This window comes from Capsaspora owczarzaki, assembly GCF_000151315.2.
Source record: "Capsaspora owczarzaki ATCC 30864 unplaced genomic scaffold supercont2.1, whole genome shotgun sequence".
Taxonomy (NCBI): Eukaryota; class Filasterea; order Ministeriida; family Capsasporidae; genus Capsaspora; species Capsaspora owczarzaki.
In genome coordinates this window covers 65,189-81,746 of record NW_011887292.1, presented here as the reverse complement: position 1 = coordinate 81,746, position 16,558 = coordinate 65,189, and the positions used below count along the sequence as shown (strand labels likewise).

At 54.6% G+C, this 16,558-nt stretch overlaps 6 protein-coding genes across 6 annotated transcripts; 2 read left to right on the top strand and 4 right to left on the bottom strand.

The window, feature by feature from the left end:
• The first annotated feature begins 521 nt into the window (after nucleotides 1–521).
• On the top strand, nucleotides 522–2,092 carry CAOG_00020 (flotillin 1). Its single transcript, XM_004364834.2, has one exon. The coding sequence runs from the start codon at nucleotides 626–628 to the stop codon at nucleotides 1,910–1,912; it is 1,287 nt and encodes a 428-aa protein (XP_004364891.1). The 5' UTR covers nucleotides 522–625; the 3' UTR covers nucleotides 1,913–2,092.
• Nucleotides 2,093–2,104: 12 nt separating this feature from the next.
• Nucleotides 2,105–3,344, bottom strand: CAOG_00019 (hypothetical protein). Its single transcript, XM_004364833.2, has 5 exons — nucleotides 3,210–3,344; nucleotides 2,914–3,052; nucleotides 2,667–2,810; nucleotides 2,383–2,536; nucleotides 2,105–2,310 (listed from the first exon to the last, which is right to left on the bottom strand). Exons 1-5 carry the CDS (start codon nucleotides 3,331–3,333, stop codon nucleotides 2,173–2,175), a joined length of 699 nt encoding a protein of 232 aa, XP_004364890.1. The 5' UTR covers nucleotides 3,334–3,344; the 3' UTR covers nucleotides 2,105–2,172.
• A 151-nt stretch (nucleotides 3,345–3,495) lies between these two features.
• On the top strand, nucleotides 3,496–5,191 carry CAOG_00018 (hypothetical protein; the record flags this gene model as incomplete). Its single annotated transcript, XM_004364832.2, has 5 exons — nucleotides 3,496–3,714; nucleotides 3,818–4,004; nucleotides 4,159–4,737; nucleotides 4,837–5,006; nucleotides 5,084–5,191. The coding sequence occupies 5 exons, from the start codon at nucleotides 3,496–3,498 to the stop codon at nucleotides 5,189–5,191; spliced, it is 1,263 nt and encodes a 420-aa protein (XP_004364889.2).
• Nucleotides 5,192–5,298: 107 nt separating this feature from the next.
• CAOG_00017 (eukaryotic-type carbonic anhydrase) lies at nucleotides 5,299–6,996 on the bottom strand (the record flags this gene model as incomplete). The annotated part of the gene is made up of 3 exons (XM_004364831.2): nucleotides 5,299–5,465; nucleotides 6,020–6,805; nucleotides 6,894–6,996. 3 exons carry the CDS (start codon nucleotides 6,994–6,996, stop codon nucleotides 5,299–5,301), a joined length of 1,056 nt encoding a protein of 351 aa, XP_004364888.2.
• A 513-nt stretch (nucleotides 6,997–7,509) lies between these two features.
• Nucleotides 7,510–13,687, bottom strand: CAOG_00016 (hypothetical protein; the record flags this gene model as incomplete). The annotated part of the gene is made up of 6 exons (XM_004364830.2): nucleotides 7,510–7,694; nucleotides 7,780–8,116; nucleotides 8,253–8,995; nucleotides 9,100–9,799; nucleotides 9,912–12,571; nucleotides 13,471–13,687. 6 exons carry the CDS (start codon nucleotides 13,685–13,687, stop codon nucleotides 7,510–7,512), a joined length of 4,842 nt encoding a protein of 1,613 aa, XP_004364887.2.
• Nucleotides 13,688–14,984: 1,297 nt separating this feature from the next.
• On the bottom strand, nucleotides 14,985–16,001 carry CAOG_08382 (hypothetical protein; the record flags this gene model as incomplete). The annotated part of the gene is made up of 2 exons (XM_011271650.1): nucleotides 14,985–15,596; nucleotides 15,729–16,001. The coding sequence occupies 2 exons, from the start codon at nucleotides 15,999–16,001 to the stop codon at nucleotides 14,985–14,987; spliced, it is 885 nt and encodes a 294-aa protein (XP_011269952.1).
• Nucleotides 16,002–16,558: the final 557 nt, after the last annotated feature.

Below are 16,558 nucleotides of genomic sequence, written 5' to 3'. Positions count from 1 at the left end.
TGAACTCTTTCAGCACACTTTTTTTTTTTCAAAATCCATTTTCTTCTTTGTCGTTGAGTTTTTGGTTGTGTGCTGACACTGAGTTCGACCCCCCCCCCAAGTGGTGCGTGCATCTGCTTGATGCTCTTTGTGTGTGAGGACTGCGGCCGCTGTCGTTGGAGAGGGCTTTTCCTGAATGAATGAATGGGTTTTTGGAATGGATTTTTTTATTTTTTATTATTTTTTATTTATTTATTTTTTTTTTTTTACAATTTTGAATCTTCCATTGTCGACGTCACTCGCGTCCGTTTGAGTTTTGCGACTCTTCTGCGCTCGCCTGCCTTTCATCATCAAAAAGTGAAATCACATGTTGACAATGAGCAACGTTCTGATGTTCAACCAAACAACACACGCAACACATTCATTCAATGAACACAAACCGAAAAACCAAAAAACCAAAAAACCAAAACCAAAACCAAAAAACATGGATTTTTTGGATTTTTTGGATTTTTTTTTTGGAGTTTTTTTTTTTTTTCAATTCAAACTCACTGTTTTTTGTTTGCTTTCTGATCTGATTTTCTGAACACAGAACCACCCAAGCAAAAAACAAGCGGAAGAATCCCCAAAACAAACACAAACAAAAACAATGGTCTTTCGAAAGTGCGGCCCGAATGAGATTATGGTTGTCTCGGGCATGGGCTACGCGCAGCCGCGAGTGCTGAACGGCGGGAGCGTCTGGGTCTGGTCGGGCGTCCAGCAGCTCAACCGCCTGTCGCTCAACGTGTTCACGGTCGTCGTCCAGTCGCACAAGGTCTACACGCACGACGGTGTCGCCGTCAACGTGACGGGTGTCGCCCAGGTCAAGGTCGAGTCGCACGTTGACTCGATGCTCCGCAGCGCCATCCAGCAGTTCCTGGGCAAGTCGCAGTCGCAGATTGCAGCTGTTGCGCACGCCACGCTCGAGGGCCACCAGCGCGCCATCATGGGCACCATGACGGTCGAGGAGATTTACCAAAACCGCCTCAAGTTCTCGACGGCCGTCTTCCAGGTCGCCTCCACGGATCTCTCCAACATGGGCATCAGCATTGTCTCGTTCACCATCAAGGACGTCTCCGACGAGGAGGGCTACCTGGCCGCGCTCGGCATGAAGCGCACCGCCGAGGTCAAGCGCGATGCCGCGATCGGCGAGGCCGAAGCCAAGGCTGCCTCGGGCATCGAGGCCGCCAAGGCCAGCGAGGAGCTGTTCAAGGTCAAGTACACGAACGACGCCCACGTTGCCTCGGCCCAGCGCACATTCAACGTGCACCAGGCCGAGTTTGACGCCGAAGTGCAGACGTCGCGCGCCCAGGCAGACCTGGCCTACGACCTCTCTGCCGCAAAGCTCACCCAGGGCATTCGCGAGCAAGAGATTCAAATCCAGGTTGTCGAGCGACAGAAGCAGATTGAGGTGCAGCAACAGGAGATTGCACGAAAGGAGAAGGAGCTCACCGCCCAAATCGCCAAGCCTGCCGAGGCCGAGCGATACCAGATCGAGACTGTGGCTGCTGCCAAGCGTCTCCAGCTCATCTACGAGGCTGAGGCCCGGGCAGAGGCTGTCCGTCTGCGCGGCGAGGCCGAGGCGTTTGCCATTCGCGAGAAGGCCAAGGCCGAGAAGGAAAAGATGCTGAGCAAGGCCGAGGCCTACCAAGAGTACCAAGACGCTGCTCTCGTCGGCATGGTCTTGGAGGTTCTCCCCCGCGTGGCTGCCGAGGTTGCCCACCCTCTCACCAGCGTCAAGAAGATCACTATGGTCTCCAGCGGCAACGGCGAGGTCGGTGCCTCCAAGCTCACCAACGAGCTGCTCGATATTGTCACTCAGCTGCCCCCAGCCATCGAGAAGCTTACTGGCGTCAACATTAGCAACAGTCTCCGTCGCACTGTCCAGCGTGTTTAAGAAAAGAAATCCGAGCTGAATGGAATGGGTGGGGGTTTCCTCCGTCTTTGCTTTGGGCTGTATGTTTATCCCGATTCGCTGTTAGGCTTGTTCGCGTTTGTGTCTTGTTCTTTGTTTGGCTGTGATTCGTTGTTACGAAAAAAAAAAAATAAAAAGTGGATGCGAGCACTTTTGGATGTATTGTTTTTCGAATGCCACCCGAAGTTCAAGTTGTTTATTGGAGACCAAACAATGGTTTCTTGCTCTTCTTCTTCTTCTTCTTATTGTTGCTCGGTTTCCTCTTCTCGTCGTGCGAGCTCGGTTTGCAACCTGGAGCATTCCTGTTCAAGCTGCATGTTCTTTCCCACCAGGCTGTACCAGGTTGACTCGAGCTCATACAGTTTGTTATAAAGCTTGGTCTGCGGTGGAGCCAACGAGATCAGTGTCAGCGGACAGAAACGGGAACCAACACGAAAACGCTAAAACCCTACCTGTTGATCCTTGCGTTCCCGATTGACCTCTTGGATTTCGTCCTGTGCTTCATTGAGCAGATTTGTCAGCTGTGTGTGCAGGTGTGCCACAATTTCAGCATTGAGACGCCACGCAGCCGGGCCGTGCTTTGCCAACAGATCGAGATTGAGCAGCCTGTCAATGAAGCAGAGCAAACACACAGGTCCAGAACACGTTAATGATGGAGCTGCCCATGCGTCTCCACAGATAGAGACGGAACACATGCAGCCAACGTGGTCTGGAGAATCTGAGAAATGCGGCTCACCTTGTGTGTTGATATTCAATGAGCATCCGTGCCTGGTCGATGCATGCCTTCCATGCCGCAGGATCCGACTTGCTCTTGGCATCCATTGCTGGGAATTCGTACCTGCTCATGTCAATCGCTTGGAGCGGCTGCTTGGCTGCAACTCTACCAGGAAGCAAGGACGCACTGGTGAGACTCTCTCTCTCTCACTCCCCCCCCTCCATCTCTGAATCTCCTCAACCCCGGCATAAAACCCTTGCGCTCCTACCGCGCTAGTTCCTGTTGCAGACGCGGGCGCGATGCAAACAGCTGATCGGACGCCGGCAAGTTGAGCGATGCGAGGTAGTCGCGCTGCGGCAGAGTTGCCATCTCGGCCTGGATGAGCGCCAGCACGTTCGCGCTTGCCTCTGGCGCAATCGAAGGAACAAGCAAGCAAAAAAAAAAGCAACCAGATGTGAGAGGGCATCGGTTCAGCCAGAGTCCGAGTCCTTCTCGCTGCCTCTCCATTGCCATTGCGCTCCCCTCTCGCCTGTCTCTGCCCCAGCCCCACAACCCCCGCCTTACGCTCGTCTTGGAGATCCTGCTCTGCGTATGGCATGACGTCGAGACGCACGCCGCGAGAGAGCGACGCTGCGATCGAACTGCCGCTGCTGAACGCCACTGACGACGAAGCGCCGTCGACTTGCATTTGTGCGATCAAGAAGTAGAGAGTGAGAATCGTGTGTACAAGTATTTCGGAATCATAGATACATGGAAGCGCATATTAGGATCGGATGAGTGCAAGTGGCGCGCAACAGCTGAGACCGAAGGCTCAGTCCCCCACGAAACTCTCGTTCGCTGAGCACAAACCATGGCGACAGCAACGACAACGACGACGACAAGCTTTTCAGGCCTGCTGAACGCGTCGTCTGCTGATGCTGGCCAAGGGAAGAGTGGAAGCAGCGGCGTTGGTGGACTGCTTCGACCGGCGGAGGCGGCTGAGATGCAACGCGACGCACTGTCGCTGCTCGAGGTCTTCCAGGCGTCCATCCAGTCGCACAAGGACGAGACGCACAATGCCAGTGCCAATGTATGACGAGACGCTCGAGTGGTCTTTGTCTGACCTCTTGTGTGCGTTTTGGGACGGGAGGCGATGCAGCAGCTAACTGAACGCTGAATGTTTGGATTGACAGAACGCTGCATCATCATCATCATCGTCATCATCATCGTCATCGACGACAAGTCAGACAAGCAACGGCAAGGGCTCGGGAAAGCCAGAAACCAGCAGTCGCGCGTGGAAGCAGGGCGATCTGTGTCGCGCGACGTGGTCTGAGGACGGAATTGTCTACAATGCAACCATCGACGAGCTCTGTGCCGATGGTAAAGGGTCCCGAGGCTATTGTCGCTCTGGCTCACTTGAGCTTATGGTTTACTTGAGCTTGTTTTGGTGGTGGTTTGCTTCGGTTGGGGAAGCGATCGCTTGTCGCGTTGTGTTAAACTTGGCTGCCGCTGTTGGCTGTTGGTTTGTGCACAGGCATTCACTGCTGGGTCACGTACACCGAGTACGGCAACCAAGAGCGACAAAGCCTGGAAGACCTTCTGCCGCCCACTGTTGCACAGCTCGAGGAGTATGCATCGCAGCCGTTGCAGGAGGCCCAGCTGCGCAGTTCAACCCAATTGTTTGCACGGGAGTCCTCCGGCTCAGTCTCAGACGTGTCCTCAGAGGCATCCGACTCTCGAAAATCAACGACAGAGCGTTCGCATGCTGTGCGGCGCACACACAAGCTCCCCAACGCACCACCGAAATCCGAATCGGAAGAACTTGGTGCTGGGGAAAAGTCCAAGCCGCCCGCATCATCCGCCACGGCCAATGCGACCAGCACACCCAAGGTCGACAGTTCACAGAAAATTGAGGCTGATACAAGCTCGTCTGCAACCCTCCCACGCCAACCAATCCTACTGGAGAACGCCAAAAAGAAGCCAAAACAGCCGACAGCGAGTGCAAGTCTCGAGCCACGCATGGTCGAGTGGCACGTCGGAGACGAATGCATATCCGTTTATAGCGTTGACCAGCGAGAATATCCCGCCGTGATTGAGCAAATCTCGGACGATGGTGAGATTGTTGTTGTTTTTTTGGTATTATTTACGCTCAGTTGGATTGTTGCCGGGAAGCTCAATGCTCACCCGTCTTGGTGCTTGAATTGCATCGCAGGTATTTACTGCATCGTCAAATATCTTGGATACAACAACAAGGAAGAGGTTGAGCTTGAATCGCTCCAACCCAACCTCGATTCGGAGGAAGCCAGTGCCACTCTGACTGCAACTGCCACACCAAACGTCGATCATTCACAATTCGTCCAACCGCCTGCGCTGCGTGGGGAGGTGTAAGTTCATGTCTGGGGCGAACTTGGATGCAAATGGATTTTGTTCTTGATGGTTTTTTTTTTTGTATTTTTCAGATTACCCCATCGTACGACCCGCAGCTTGCTCAATTACTTTCAGCCTGGTACCATGCTGGCTATATGACAGGGTATTATGAAGCTCAGCGTCAACAACTTCCTCGCTAGGACGAGTTGCAAAAACGAAAATTCAATATTTGCATAAGCAAAATACACTTCACTCCAGTCTCAGAATTCTCCTTCTTCGGGTGAGACAACAACCAAAAAACTTTGCATCAATCGGCAGGAAGAGCAAATGGCCATCTCAGCGTCTCGTCATCCGGAATGGACTTGATCGAGTAGCCCCGTGCTTTGGTCGAGCTAGCCTTCAGTCCAGCTTTGGTGTGTTGTTCATCGCGATCGATGCTTGCAATGTCTGCGAGGCCTGCGCTGCCGGCGACACCTGCACCAACCGACAACAGTACGTCCTCTTGCACTTGTATCTGTGCGAGATTCTCAGGAAGCCCTTCTCACTTGAAACAAGCTGTCGTTTGACAAGACAACTGCTTGAATCATCATCGCAGCCGTGACCCTGCGGTTGGTCCAGAAGACCAACAGACACGTTTTGCACTGTCACCCCGCCAGTGAATAATTCATCCTCAAAGAGGAGGACAGGGGGGCGGGGGGAAGGCAATATGTGAAGGAAACACCTTGAAACACAACAACAAAAAAAAAAAAAAAACAGCATGTTCGTGTCGTCGTTCTGAAATAACTTGTTTAATACTATCACACGATAAGACTACCAATGAGGTAATCCACTTGATGCCATTGTGGGCAAAACACCACGACATGTTTTTGATGGTTGTTGTGCCTGCAGGATTTGTTTTTTCTTTTGTTTTTGTTGTTTGGGGGTTGGTTTTTTTTTCTATGCAAAATTGGGATTGAACGAGGCTTCGACAACACGCCCATTCAGAGGTTGAAGCGGACGGCTGTTGGAGGAGATGGTCGGGTCGGTACGGACAGATCGCAGCCGATCAAGCTGCTCTTGGGAAATGGTGATGGGCTCGCGCATGACAACCCAGCGCACACTTTCGTAGCACGGCGGCGCAGTAAGCGAGCCAGGATAGTGAAAGTACTGCTCTGTGCTTGCCGGCAGCCACTCGGCAAGACTGACGCCTGGCACTGAGACTGCAGCACCGGCTTCCGCCAATGCAGCAATCGTGCTCGATCCGAGCAACCGGTCAAACGCCGCATTTGGAGCGTCGCCGACGCGGATGAATACTGCGACGACAGCGAGACCTCTCGGACTGGCCTGGGCCTCGATGGAGGACGCGAATCGGTCTGAATAGTGGACGAGGTGCACCTCAGCCTCTGCAAACTGGCCGTCGATGGCGTGCTCGGAGCCAGATGAGCCGGCGTTGGAGCCCCAGTGGAACCGAGCCTCCCGCAGGACGAATCTTGCGCCCGCCTCGAACGGACCTCCCGAGAGCGTTGCCTTGTCTGTGTGTGTGTTTGTGGCTGCGCCGCTGTCTGCCAGCATTGCGATGAGCGAGACGCCGTCGTTGACAACGGTGAGACCGCTGATGGACGGCCAGTCGTAGTCAAACTCGAGCGCCGCGAACGCCGGGTTGTATGCGGCCTTGGACGTGGTGATGCTCACGGGTGCCTGGCGCTCGGTGGGTGCGCCGTGGCCGCAGCGGGACGAGCCCGGCAGTCGGCTCCACTGGTCTGGCCCCGCAAAGTGGAGCGCCTTGCCGCCGTGCGAGTAGCTCCAGCCCCAGCCCGCGTCGCCGCCGTTCTGGTCTGGCCCCGCAAAGTGGAGCGCCTTGCCGCCGTGCGAGTAGCTCCAGCCCCAGCCCGCGTCGCCGCCGTTCGGACGCGAGCAGCAAACCGCAGGACGCCGATAGCAGCAGCATCATGGCAACAGCAACAACAACAACAGGAGCTGCAGCGGACGCGAGCAGCAAACCGCAGGACGCCGATAGCAGCAGCATCATGGCAACAGCAACAACAACAGAAGAAGAAGAAGAAGAAGAAGAAGAAGAAGAAGAAGAAGAAGAAGAAGAAGAAGAAGAAGAAGAAGAAGAAGAAGAAATCGAAGAAGAAGAAATCGATGAAGAATTGAAGAAGAAGAAGCAGAAGAAGAAGAACAAGAATAACAAGAAGAAATCTTCCATCTTATCGAAAGGAGAGCAAATTGGCAGTCGAGGTCGATAAGGGAAGTGGGGGAAGGGGAAGAGAAGGGGAAGGGGAAGTGGGGAGCAAGCGAGAAGGAGAGCTGAGAGGTGAAGGGGGGGGGAAGAGAAAAGAAACCAGAGGAACCTGCAAAGGAAATTGGGTTGTTTTTGTATTTGAATCAATCACAACGGACAACTGAGGATCAAAAGGGAAGAAGGCCTTCACTTCACTTCAAAGGCATCACACATCACACAGAGAAACCACATCCAACAGCGACACACCACTCGAGTACAACAGAAAAAGAAAAGAAAAAACCACAACACATCGTTTTAATCAAGCATCTGCAGATACGAGGCGGGCAGATAGCCGTTGGAACCATCGGCACCTCCTGCGTGGTACCAGTCGTTGTTCACTTGCGAGTAGATGGTCACAGTCGCGCCAGCCTTCACAGAGATCTCGGTACCCGACCGAGCCTCGTAATCGTAAAGCGCCTTGGCAGTCTTGAAACCTGTCGCTGGAGAAAAACACAAAGGTCAAAATGTCAGTAAATTGAAACAATCAAAATGACCGAAGAGCACATTTCAGAATCGTAGACGTACCGGCAGGTGCAGCGGCAGGTGTCGCTTCGGCCTCCTTCTTTGCAGCCTCGGCCTCCTCGGCAGCTTTGGCCGTGGCGGCCGCGACAGCGTTGGCATCAGGAGCAACAGACATGCGCTTGCAAGCTGGCTTGTGAGTCTTCCAGTCACTCGTTTGGCACTCGCGACTGCAATAGTACTGGCTCTTGCACATGGTGCAGCGGAACTTGGCCGTCTTGCCGCAAACGCACATCATGCTCGTCGGATCGGTGTCAGCCGAGCCTGGAGTGCTGGCAGCTGGTGCAGAAGCAGCAGCAGCAGCAGCAGCAGTGGCGGCAGCTTCGGCAGCTGCAGCCTCAGTCTGATAGAATTTGTGAAAAGAAAAAGTAAGGACTTCAGGTCAGCACAAAACAAAAAAAAAAAAAAAAAAAAAGCCTCCATCGCAACCGAACCAACAAAAAACAAAAAATCAATCAATCAAATCGCTCAAAACGTACACGGCGCGAGCGCTCCAACTCATCGGCAACGCGCTTGGCTTCACTTTCAGCGTCCGAGGCGGCCTTGCGACGACGCTCCTCTTTGGCCTTTTCGAGAGCCTCGAGCTCGCGGCGCTCTTCTTCCTCGCGCTCGCGACGCTTCCGCGCCCGCTCTTCGGCGGCAATGCGGCGTTGCTCCTCGGCCGCAAGCTCAGCCTGGCGCTCGGCCTCCTTTTCCGCCGCCTTTTCTGCAGCAACACGCGCCAACAGTTCGGCATCCTCTTGCTCGCGACGGCGGCGATCTTCCTCGTTCTTCTTGCGGCGATTTTCGGCCTCCTGTTGCTCGAGCTTGGCAGCCATCTCAGCCTCAGATTGGCGCTTGCGACGACGCTCTTCGCGTTGACGCTCGCGCTCGCGCTCCTCTTCATCAGCACGCTGGCGCTCGGCCTCAGCGGCCGCTGCAGCACGCAACTCGCGCTGTCGCTTGCGTTCGACGCGACGACGCTCCAGCTCGGCCTGCATATCGGCCTCGGAAAGGTTGCTCAACTCGGCCTCGGTCAAGCTCGGCAGAGCAGACTCGTCGAGGATGGACTGCGTTCGTGAGATTGAGGGCGAAGAGTCGTCCTCCTGGAAGGAAAGCTGGCGCAGGCGACGCGACCGAAGCAGCCTCAAGCTCGGCAGCATCGGCAGCAGCCTTGCGCTTCCCTTCGCCTTGCGCTTCCCTTCGCGCTCGGCCTCCTCCGCGGCAGCTTGGCGGGCGGCGGCTTCAGCAGCGGCGGCTTTCTAGCCTTCTCTTCTTCTTTGGCAGCAGCAGCGGCGGCGGCAGCAGCAGCCTGTCGCTTGGACTCTTCGCGCTCCGCCTCTTGACGACGAGCATCTTCTTCTTCTTGCTCGGCGCGGCGCCGTGCTTCCTCGTCAGCCTTGCGTTGCGACTCGCGCTCGGCGGCGGCTTTTTGTTCCGCCTGACGCCGCGATTCCGCCTCAGCCTCTGCTGCTGCTGCTGCTGCCGCCGCCGCTTGCTCACGCTTCTTGGTCTCCTCAGCCTCCAGAGCTTCCAGCGCTTCCTGAGCTTCCCGAGCCTCTCGCTCGCGGCGTGCACGCTCGGCACGCTCCGTTCGCTCACGCTCGGCCTGCTCATCAGCCTGCCTTTGGGCAGCAGCTTCAGCTTCGGCAGCCGCAGCAGCAGCGGCGGCAGCGCGATCAGCCGCCTCCTTTTGACGACGGCGGTCGGCCTCCTCTTTCAACTTGAGCGCTGCTTCCATCTCGGCGGCAGCGGCGGCAGCCTCGGCTTCTTGCCTGCGACGAAGCGTGGCACGATCCTCTTCTTGGCGGGCGGCAGCCTCGTCCTCGTCCTCCTCAATGACAATGGGTGCAGTTGCCGCAATGATGGCTTGCAGTGGATCCGCTGTCTCGTCCAAATACTGCGACTCGCGTTCAGAGCGACGCTTCTCCTTCATTCGCTGCTTGCGCTCCTCCTGCAACCGCTTTTGCTCGCGCTCCAAGCGCTCGTTGTCGAGTTGCCACTGCTTGGCACGAAGTTCCTCGGCTTCTTTCGCGGCCTGAGCGCGCTGTGTCGTTGGTGATGCAGACGACGAGCACAAAAGAAATGGTCAGAGAAACAGAAAACACCAGCACAAAATCAAAAAAAAAACCACCGTATCTCGCGCGAATGCTACAAACCTTCTCTTCGCTTTCGCGCTCGTTGCGAAGGCGTTCTTGCTCTTCCTCTTCAGCGGCCTTGGTTTCACGAGCAATGCGTGCGGCGGTTTCGTCTGAAACGTCGTCAAAGATGTCCTCGTAGTTGGTGATGAGCAGCTCAACAATGCGCACTTGTTTGGGCATGTCGAGCAGGGCATCGACCGATTCCTCCTTGCAGCGGACCAGCGTCGGGCCAAACACAATGCCAAGGTTATCCGTGCGCATCATGTTGACGTGGCAGTTGCGGGACACCTTGTGCAAGTGGCGCATGAGCTCACGGAGCGTGTTGTAGTGGGCGTCGGGCAGCGAGCGCACAAGGGCTTTGATGGCAGGCGTGCTGGCCGTTTCCGACACTGAAATAAACTTGCTGTAGGCTGCGAAAGGAATCAGCGGGTCGGCAAGCTGGCGCAGGAAGAGCTTGAGCACACCAGCCACGACATGCTCATCGGGCTGCTGCGACACGTCAATGTTTTCGCGCTCAATTTCAAAGCGCTCGCACAACTCTTCAATGCGCGACTTTTGGCCGGCAATGCGATAAATGCCCACCAAGTCCATGCCGCGACGCTCAATATCCGCAATGCACTTGAGCACAACCAGCGGCACGGGCTGGCCAGAACGTGCGAGCGACACGAGGTCGGAGCCAAAGAAGGACAGCTTGTCGCCCTTGCGACGGCTGGGCGTGCCGCTGGCAGAACGCATGGCGGGCGCGTGGATGCTTGAAACAGAGCTGGAGCGCTCGCGATCGCAGGGCATCTCGACAACGTGATCGCCACAGCCAACATGGCAGGTAATGTTGCAAATGTTGCAACGCGCCGAGTTGAAAAAGGCGTACTTTTGGCAGTGTGCGCAACGACCGGGGACGTCGGAACGACGGAAGACATGGCCATTCACGGCGCTCGTCGAGCCAGACATGGCCGATGAGGCGAGTCCAGGGACTTGAAGCAAGCCGCCACCGGTGGCGTTGTGGTTGCCGCGTTGCTCAGGCAAAGTACCAAGGTGGCCCGAACGCTCGTGTCCCGAATAGGCTGCGGTCTCCTGCTGGAGGGAAAAGTCCTCGTACTCGACGGACTCGACCTTCAACTCTTGGCCAGCAGACTGACGCGCAACGTAGCGTGCGACATCTTCCACGTTGTTGATGTGCTTGGTGTGATCAATCAGGCTGATCATTTCGTCCTCGTAGGGCGAGACGAGGACGTACTCGAGCTGGTGCAGGCGTCCGACCGTGTTCTTGCTCTTGTGCTCGCACGTCTCGGATAAGATTTTCAGGGTGCGGATGACGTTGCGCAAGAAGGCCTCAAAGTCCACGACGGCCTTGTTGGCAACAACGAGCTGTTGCTTGTAGGCGTCGTTGGCGGCACCGCATTTGGCACGGGCCTCCTCCTCGTCCTTGATGCGCTTGTCCAGCTTGAGGCGCATGGGCGTCGCTTCCTCCTTTTTCTTCTCGAGCAGCGACTTTTCCCAGTTGCGCGAAGAGTCGTGGAAGTGCTTTTTGGCCTTGTCGGTGGCAGCGAGCGTGTCTGCTAGCCGCTTGCGCTCCTTGGTCCACTGCTCCTTGATGCGCTTGCGTGACTTGTCGTGCTCGGTCTGGCGCTCGTGCAGCGGCTCAATCACCTTGGAAACGACCTGGTGAGAAAACTCGGTGCGACGAGCAGCGGCTCCTGCATGCGACGCGAGCACGGCGAGCGTGTTGGTGTGCATTGTGCTGCGGTTGAGCCAGCCCTTTTCGTTCAAGGTGGCGGTGGTGTCGCTCGACAGCTTGGCAAGCTTGGTCGAGTACTCCTTTTCGAGCGCCACGCGGCTCTTGAGATAGGACAAGAGCTCGCCAGTGTAGCTCGACCATTCCTTGCAACGGGCGTTCAAGACCTCAACACCGTCCATGAAGAGCATGCCCACGAGATCCTTGTCTTGGGAGATGGACGAGAAGAAGTTGCCTTCCTCGTCCACATCGTGCAACACGCCGCTCACGTGCAGCTTTGACGCCTGGTGCTGCAACGCCGGGGGCGCGGTGGTGGGGATGGTGCCGCCTGCGGTGGCCAGCGGCAGCGCAGCTGCATACTGTGCCGCAGCAGAAGACTCGGCCTCGGGCGTCGCAAAGCCTTGCATGTACTCTGAGACGATGCGGGCGAACACGGTGATCATGTCCTGCAAAACCTTGTTCAAGTTGTGCGGGCGCTGCGGGTCTGTGGGGTTTGCGCCGGCAGCCCACTGCTTGGTCGCCAGAATGAGCGTCTTGAGGTGGACGAGGACGTCGTCAAGGTTGAACGAGAAGGTCTCGCTGATATCCTTGATGAGTGTGTGCAGGTTGGTGACGCCCACAATGACCGTTTCCTTGGCCTGATCGTTGGGCTCGGAGGGGAAGAGGCGTCCGAACGCCGTGATTTGCTCGGAAAACTCCTTGACCTTGTTTGTCAGGGCAAGCAAGTGCTCGTGGTTGTCAACGTCGACATGCTCGTGCAAGCCAACGCCCGTCAAATCCTCGGATGAATCAAAGCGTGCAGAGAGAGCAAGGCTCCGACGATTGTCCGGAACGTGATGCGCGGCGGCCGCGCTCGATGGCGACGGCGATGCCGCAAACGCAGCAGCGCCCGATGCTGGTCGCGTGCTTGCGGATGCGTTGGATGCGTTTCGCTGCAAGGCGGCACCTGAATGGAAGACAACGAGTTCAAATCGACGTGCAAAAGTGAGATTTGACTGAGATTGACTGAGATGAGAACTCACTGGGTTGAGAACTGAGAAATGAAGGGATGGTGGTGGGGGGATGGAGCGATCGTCGGAAAAGGCTGCGGTTTGTTGTTTTGGTTGGTATGTTGGTTGTTGAGGCATGTTGATGTAGAAGAGTGAGTGTGAGTGAGTGAGTGAGTGAGTATGGGGAAGTAAAAGAGTAACCAACTGCCTTCAGCGCCACCTTTGATCACTCACTCGCTGCAACACGAAAAAACGTCAGAGGATGGTTGCGAAGAAAAACGGTGCGTTGCAAGGACAGGACAGAAGCGAACCAAGCAACAGAAAAGCAAAGGAAATAAAAAATAAAAAAAATAAAAAAGACCGGTTTCCAATGCAAACTACGCATAAAAAAATAATAAAAAAATAATAAACAGGTTCGTTTGTTTGAATTGTTATTATTTTATTTTATTTATTTTTTTATTTTTTCGGTTTTTCGGTTCCGTTGCCATCGCTTTCACTCTCTCTCGCTGTCTCTCTCTCTCTCTCTGACTCTCTCTCTCTGACTCTCAGCGCCAACCTACTCATTGACTCGCTTCTTGAGAGGGCCAACTTCACCCCCCCCCCCCCAACCTGCCTGCTCGATGAGAATGGAAGCAAATCGCAAATCGCAGCCACAAAAGCCGCAAAGTTGCCATCCAGACACTTTCCCCCTCGCTCGATCACGCTCACTCTCACCCGCCAAACACGCTTGCATCAACACCTGCGATTGCAGCGACGAAAAGCGGCCGCGTGTCGGACGTCGGTCATTCGTTCGTCCTTTTCCTTGTTGCGGTCTTCCCTTCTTTCTTTCTTTTTTTTATTTTTTTTTTTTTCTTACCGAGTCCTGCGATCTGCTGCTGCCCGCCGGCTGCCGCTCCGCCGCCAGAGCTCGTGTGGACGACCGAGCCGACGTTGGGCGTCGAGATCAGCGCCTTCTTCTTCTCGTTGGCCTTCTCGCGCTCCTTGGCCTCCTTCAGCTCCTTCTTGCTCGGCGTCGAGGGCCCGCCAGCCGCAGGCGCAGACCCAGCATCGCTGTCCTTCTTGAACAATCCCATTCAGATTTCAGAAAGCAGGAAAAAAAAAAGTAGTGTAGACTGAGTTTTGAAGTTGAGCAAAAAAAAAAAGCTTGTTGATCGAACTTGAAAACGACTCTCGGTCGAGTGCCATGCTGGACTTGCGTACGAATCAAAGGGTGGAGCGGAGTGACCGAGCAACCGGATGAAAAACGACCAGATTGAGAATTGGCCTCAACTGCAGCCGTTCAACGCTTGCTCCAGCCATCGTAGAGCGACTTGCACTTGCGGAATATTCACAATATCAGGCAGCGCTGTGTGCCGAGAATAAAACCAGTCTCGCTTGCCGATGATGCCTTTGGGAGACGATGAAATGGAAACATTCGAAAGAACAACCGCACCTGCTCGCAAGAACGCTCAAATCGGAACTACAGCCCAGCTGCATCGAGTCAACCTGAATTTACAATGATTAGAAATATGATTTTGAGTCAGAAGGGATGCAAAGGCTGAACGCGTCTGCTCAGGTGGAAGTGAACAGCAGCTCGATAAACGACGCGCAAACAAAGCAGCGAGTATTACGAGTTCCCAACCATCTGGAAAGCCGATTGGCGCGGTTTTACATTTGCAGTAACAATATGTAATGTGTTGCACGCGATGATGATGCTTGGCAGCTCGCAAAAATTTAGGCACAATTTTTTTGTCTTTATTGCGCATTGAAAGGCAATTGTTTTGACATTTGCATTGACCCTAAAAATGCATTACCTTCAGCCAAACCGCCTGTCATTTTCTACAAACATACATCTTGGTTTGGACACGCATTTGACACACTTTTACTGCGCGTCTTCGGGCGTGGTTGGCAAGGACAAGACTGGATTGAGCATTATGCACTAATTTCAACCGCGCTCGGCGTTGGCGCTCAGTGGGCTCACTCCCCGTCTTTAAATAGCTGGTCATTGCTAGTCAGAAACACGGCACTTTGTATGGCTTTGCCGACAACAGCCACATGACCAGCAACACTCACATTGCACGTCAAACAAGCACACGCCACACTGCCAGGAATACTATCCCGATCATTAAATTTCGACCCCCCCTCTTTTTTTCACTTTTTCGCCCTCCCTGGGACCTGTGTTGCTTTCCGTCTCGCCCGCGGAATGTTCATTCATGGTACGGTGTACCAGACACATTTTAGAAGTGAAGCAGCGGGCTGGGAGTTAAGATTCGAAGCGAGAACAGACAAAAATGAAACTCAAAAAAACAGAAAAAGAGCGGATTTTTTGCCCAATTTTCACAAAGCATTACATGGCACACAAACAACGTGTCGCAGCGCCTTCGCTCCACTTCAGTACTTGGTATAACCACCATTGGCATCTATCACAGCTTGAATGCGGCGCGGCATCGATGAAATGAGATCGCGGCAGACCTCTGGCGTGAGCACTTCTTCGTAGACCGCTTGGAAGCGTTCCCACAACGCGGCCTTGCTCTTGATCTCCCTCTCCTGGTAGATCTTGTTCTTGACCATGTTCCACGCATTTTCGATGGGGTTGAGGTCGGGAGAGTTCGCAGGCCAGTCCAGGACGGTGATCTGATTGGTTTCGAACCACTTCGCCACATCTTTTCTTTTGTGACAAGGGGCGTTGTCATGCATGAAAATCATCTCGTTTTTGTTGTTCCACACGCGAATGCTTGCTAGCAACTCGCTCTCCAAAACTGAGAGGTAGGTGTCGCCGTTCATGACGTCGCCGACCTCGCAGAAAAGCGAAATTCCGAAACGAGAGATGGCGCCCCAAACATTGATATGGCCACCGCCGAACTTGACCGTGCCCTGCACGCATCGATCGGTCAACGTTTCGCCAACCAGACGCCATACACGACCACCGTTGTTGTTCCTGTAGAGATAGAGAGCAGTCTCGTCGGAGAAGACGACCCTCAGCCAGTCATCGACGGTCCAATGCTGATGAGCGAGTGCAAAGGCCAAGCGTCGCTCTTTGTGTGTCTCTTTCAAGAGGGCTTTTTTGACCTTCGCTCCGTTGACAAGTCCTGCACCATGCAGCACCCTTCTTATCGTGCATGGAGAGACACGAACTTTGGACAATGTGCGCATAGTGGCGGCCACTTCGGGTGCGGTGTCGGACTCATCGAGGAGGATCTGTGCTACAATGTTGTTGCGGTGAAATGACTTGAGCTTGCTGGGGCGACCGGGGCGGGGGCTGTCGCTCGTCGTCGCCCTTCCCGAGAAACGTTGGGTGATGCTGATCACTGTAGAACGTGGGAGGTGAAGCTGGGTGGCGATCTTGTTGTAGGAGAGGCCAGCATTTCGCAACGCGAGCACTTGACCGCGGACGACCTCCCTGGGCATCTTGTCCAGCACGGGCAGCGGTCTTTTTGGTGAAGTTGGACGCAGCCATACCGGGGGCTGTCTGGGAGCCACGCGGGACGTGGACTGACTGCGTGTGCGAGTCATGCGCACAAAAAGACTGAACCCAAACCAAAATTTGGGCGGGAAAAGTGAATTTTTTGAGTTTCCTTATATTTTTTATTTTGCTCGCTGCTGCTCTGATATGACTCACAACCCCCGCTCCCGGTGTTCATCAGACGTTCGGTACACCGTACCATGAATGAACATTCCGCGGGCGAGACGGAAAGCAACACAGGTCCCAGGGAGGGCGAAAAAGTGAAAAAAAGAGGGGGGGTCGAAATTTAATGATCGGGATAGTACTCGCATCTCCGCCACAGCTTACATCGCCCGTAGAACTCACAGTATCGCCAGTTACCAGTGCCCGTAACTGTCAATTCAGAGGAAATTACCTTCAGCTCGCTTCGTACCACCCGCTGAAACGCTTAACAAACCAAGCCGATGCAAACTCGTTCTCATTCCGTTCAATGCTCTCGCTCACACGCTCTCTTGACCGACTG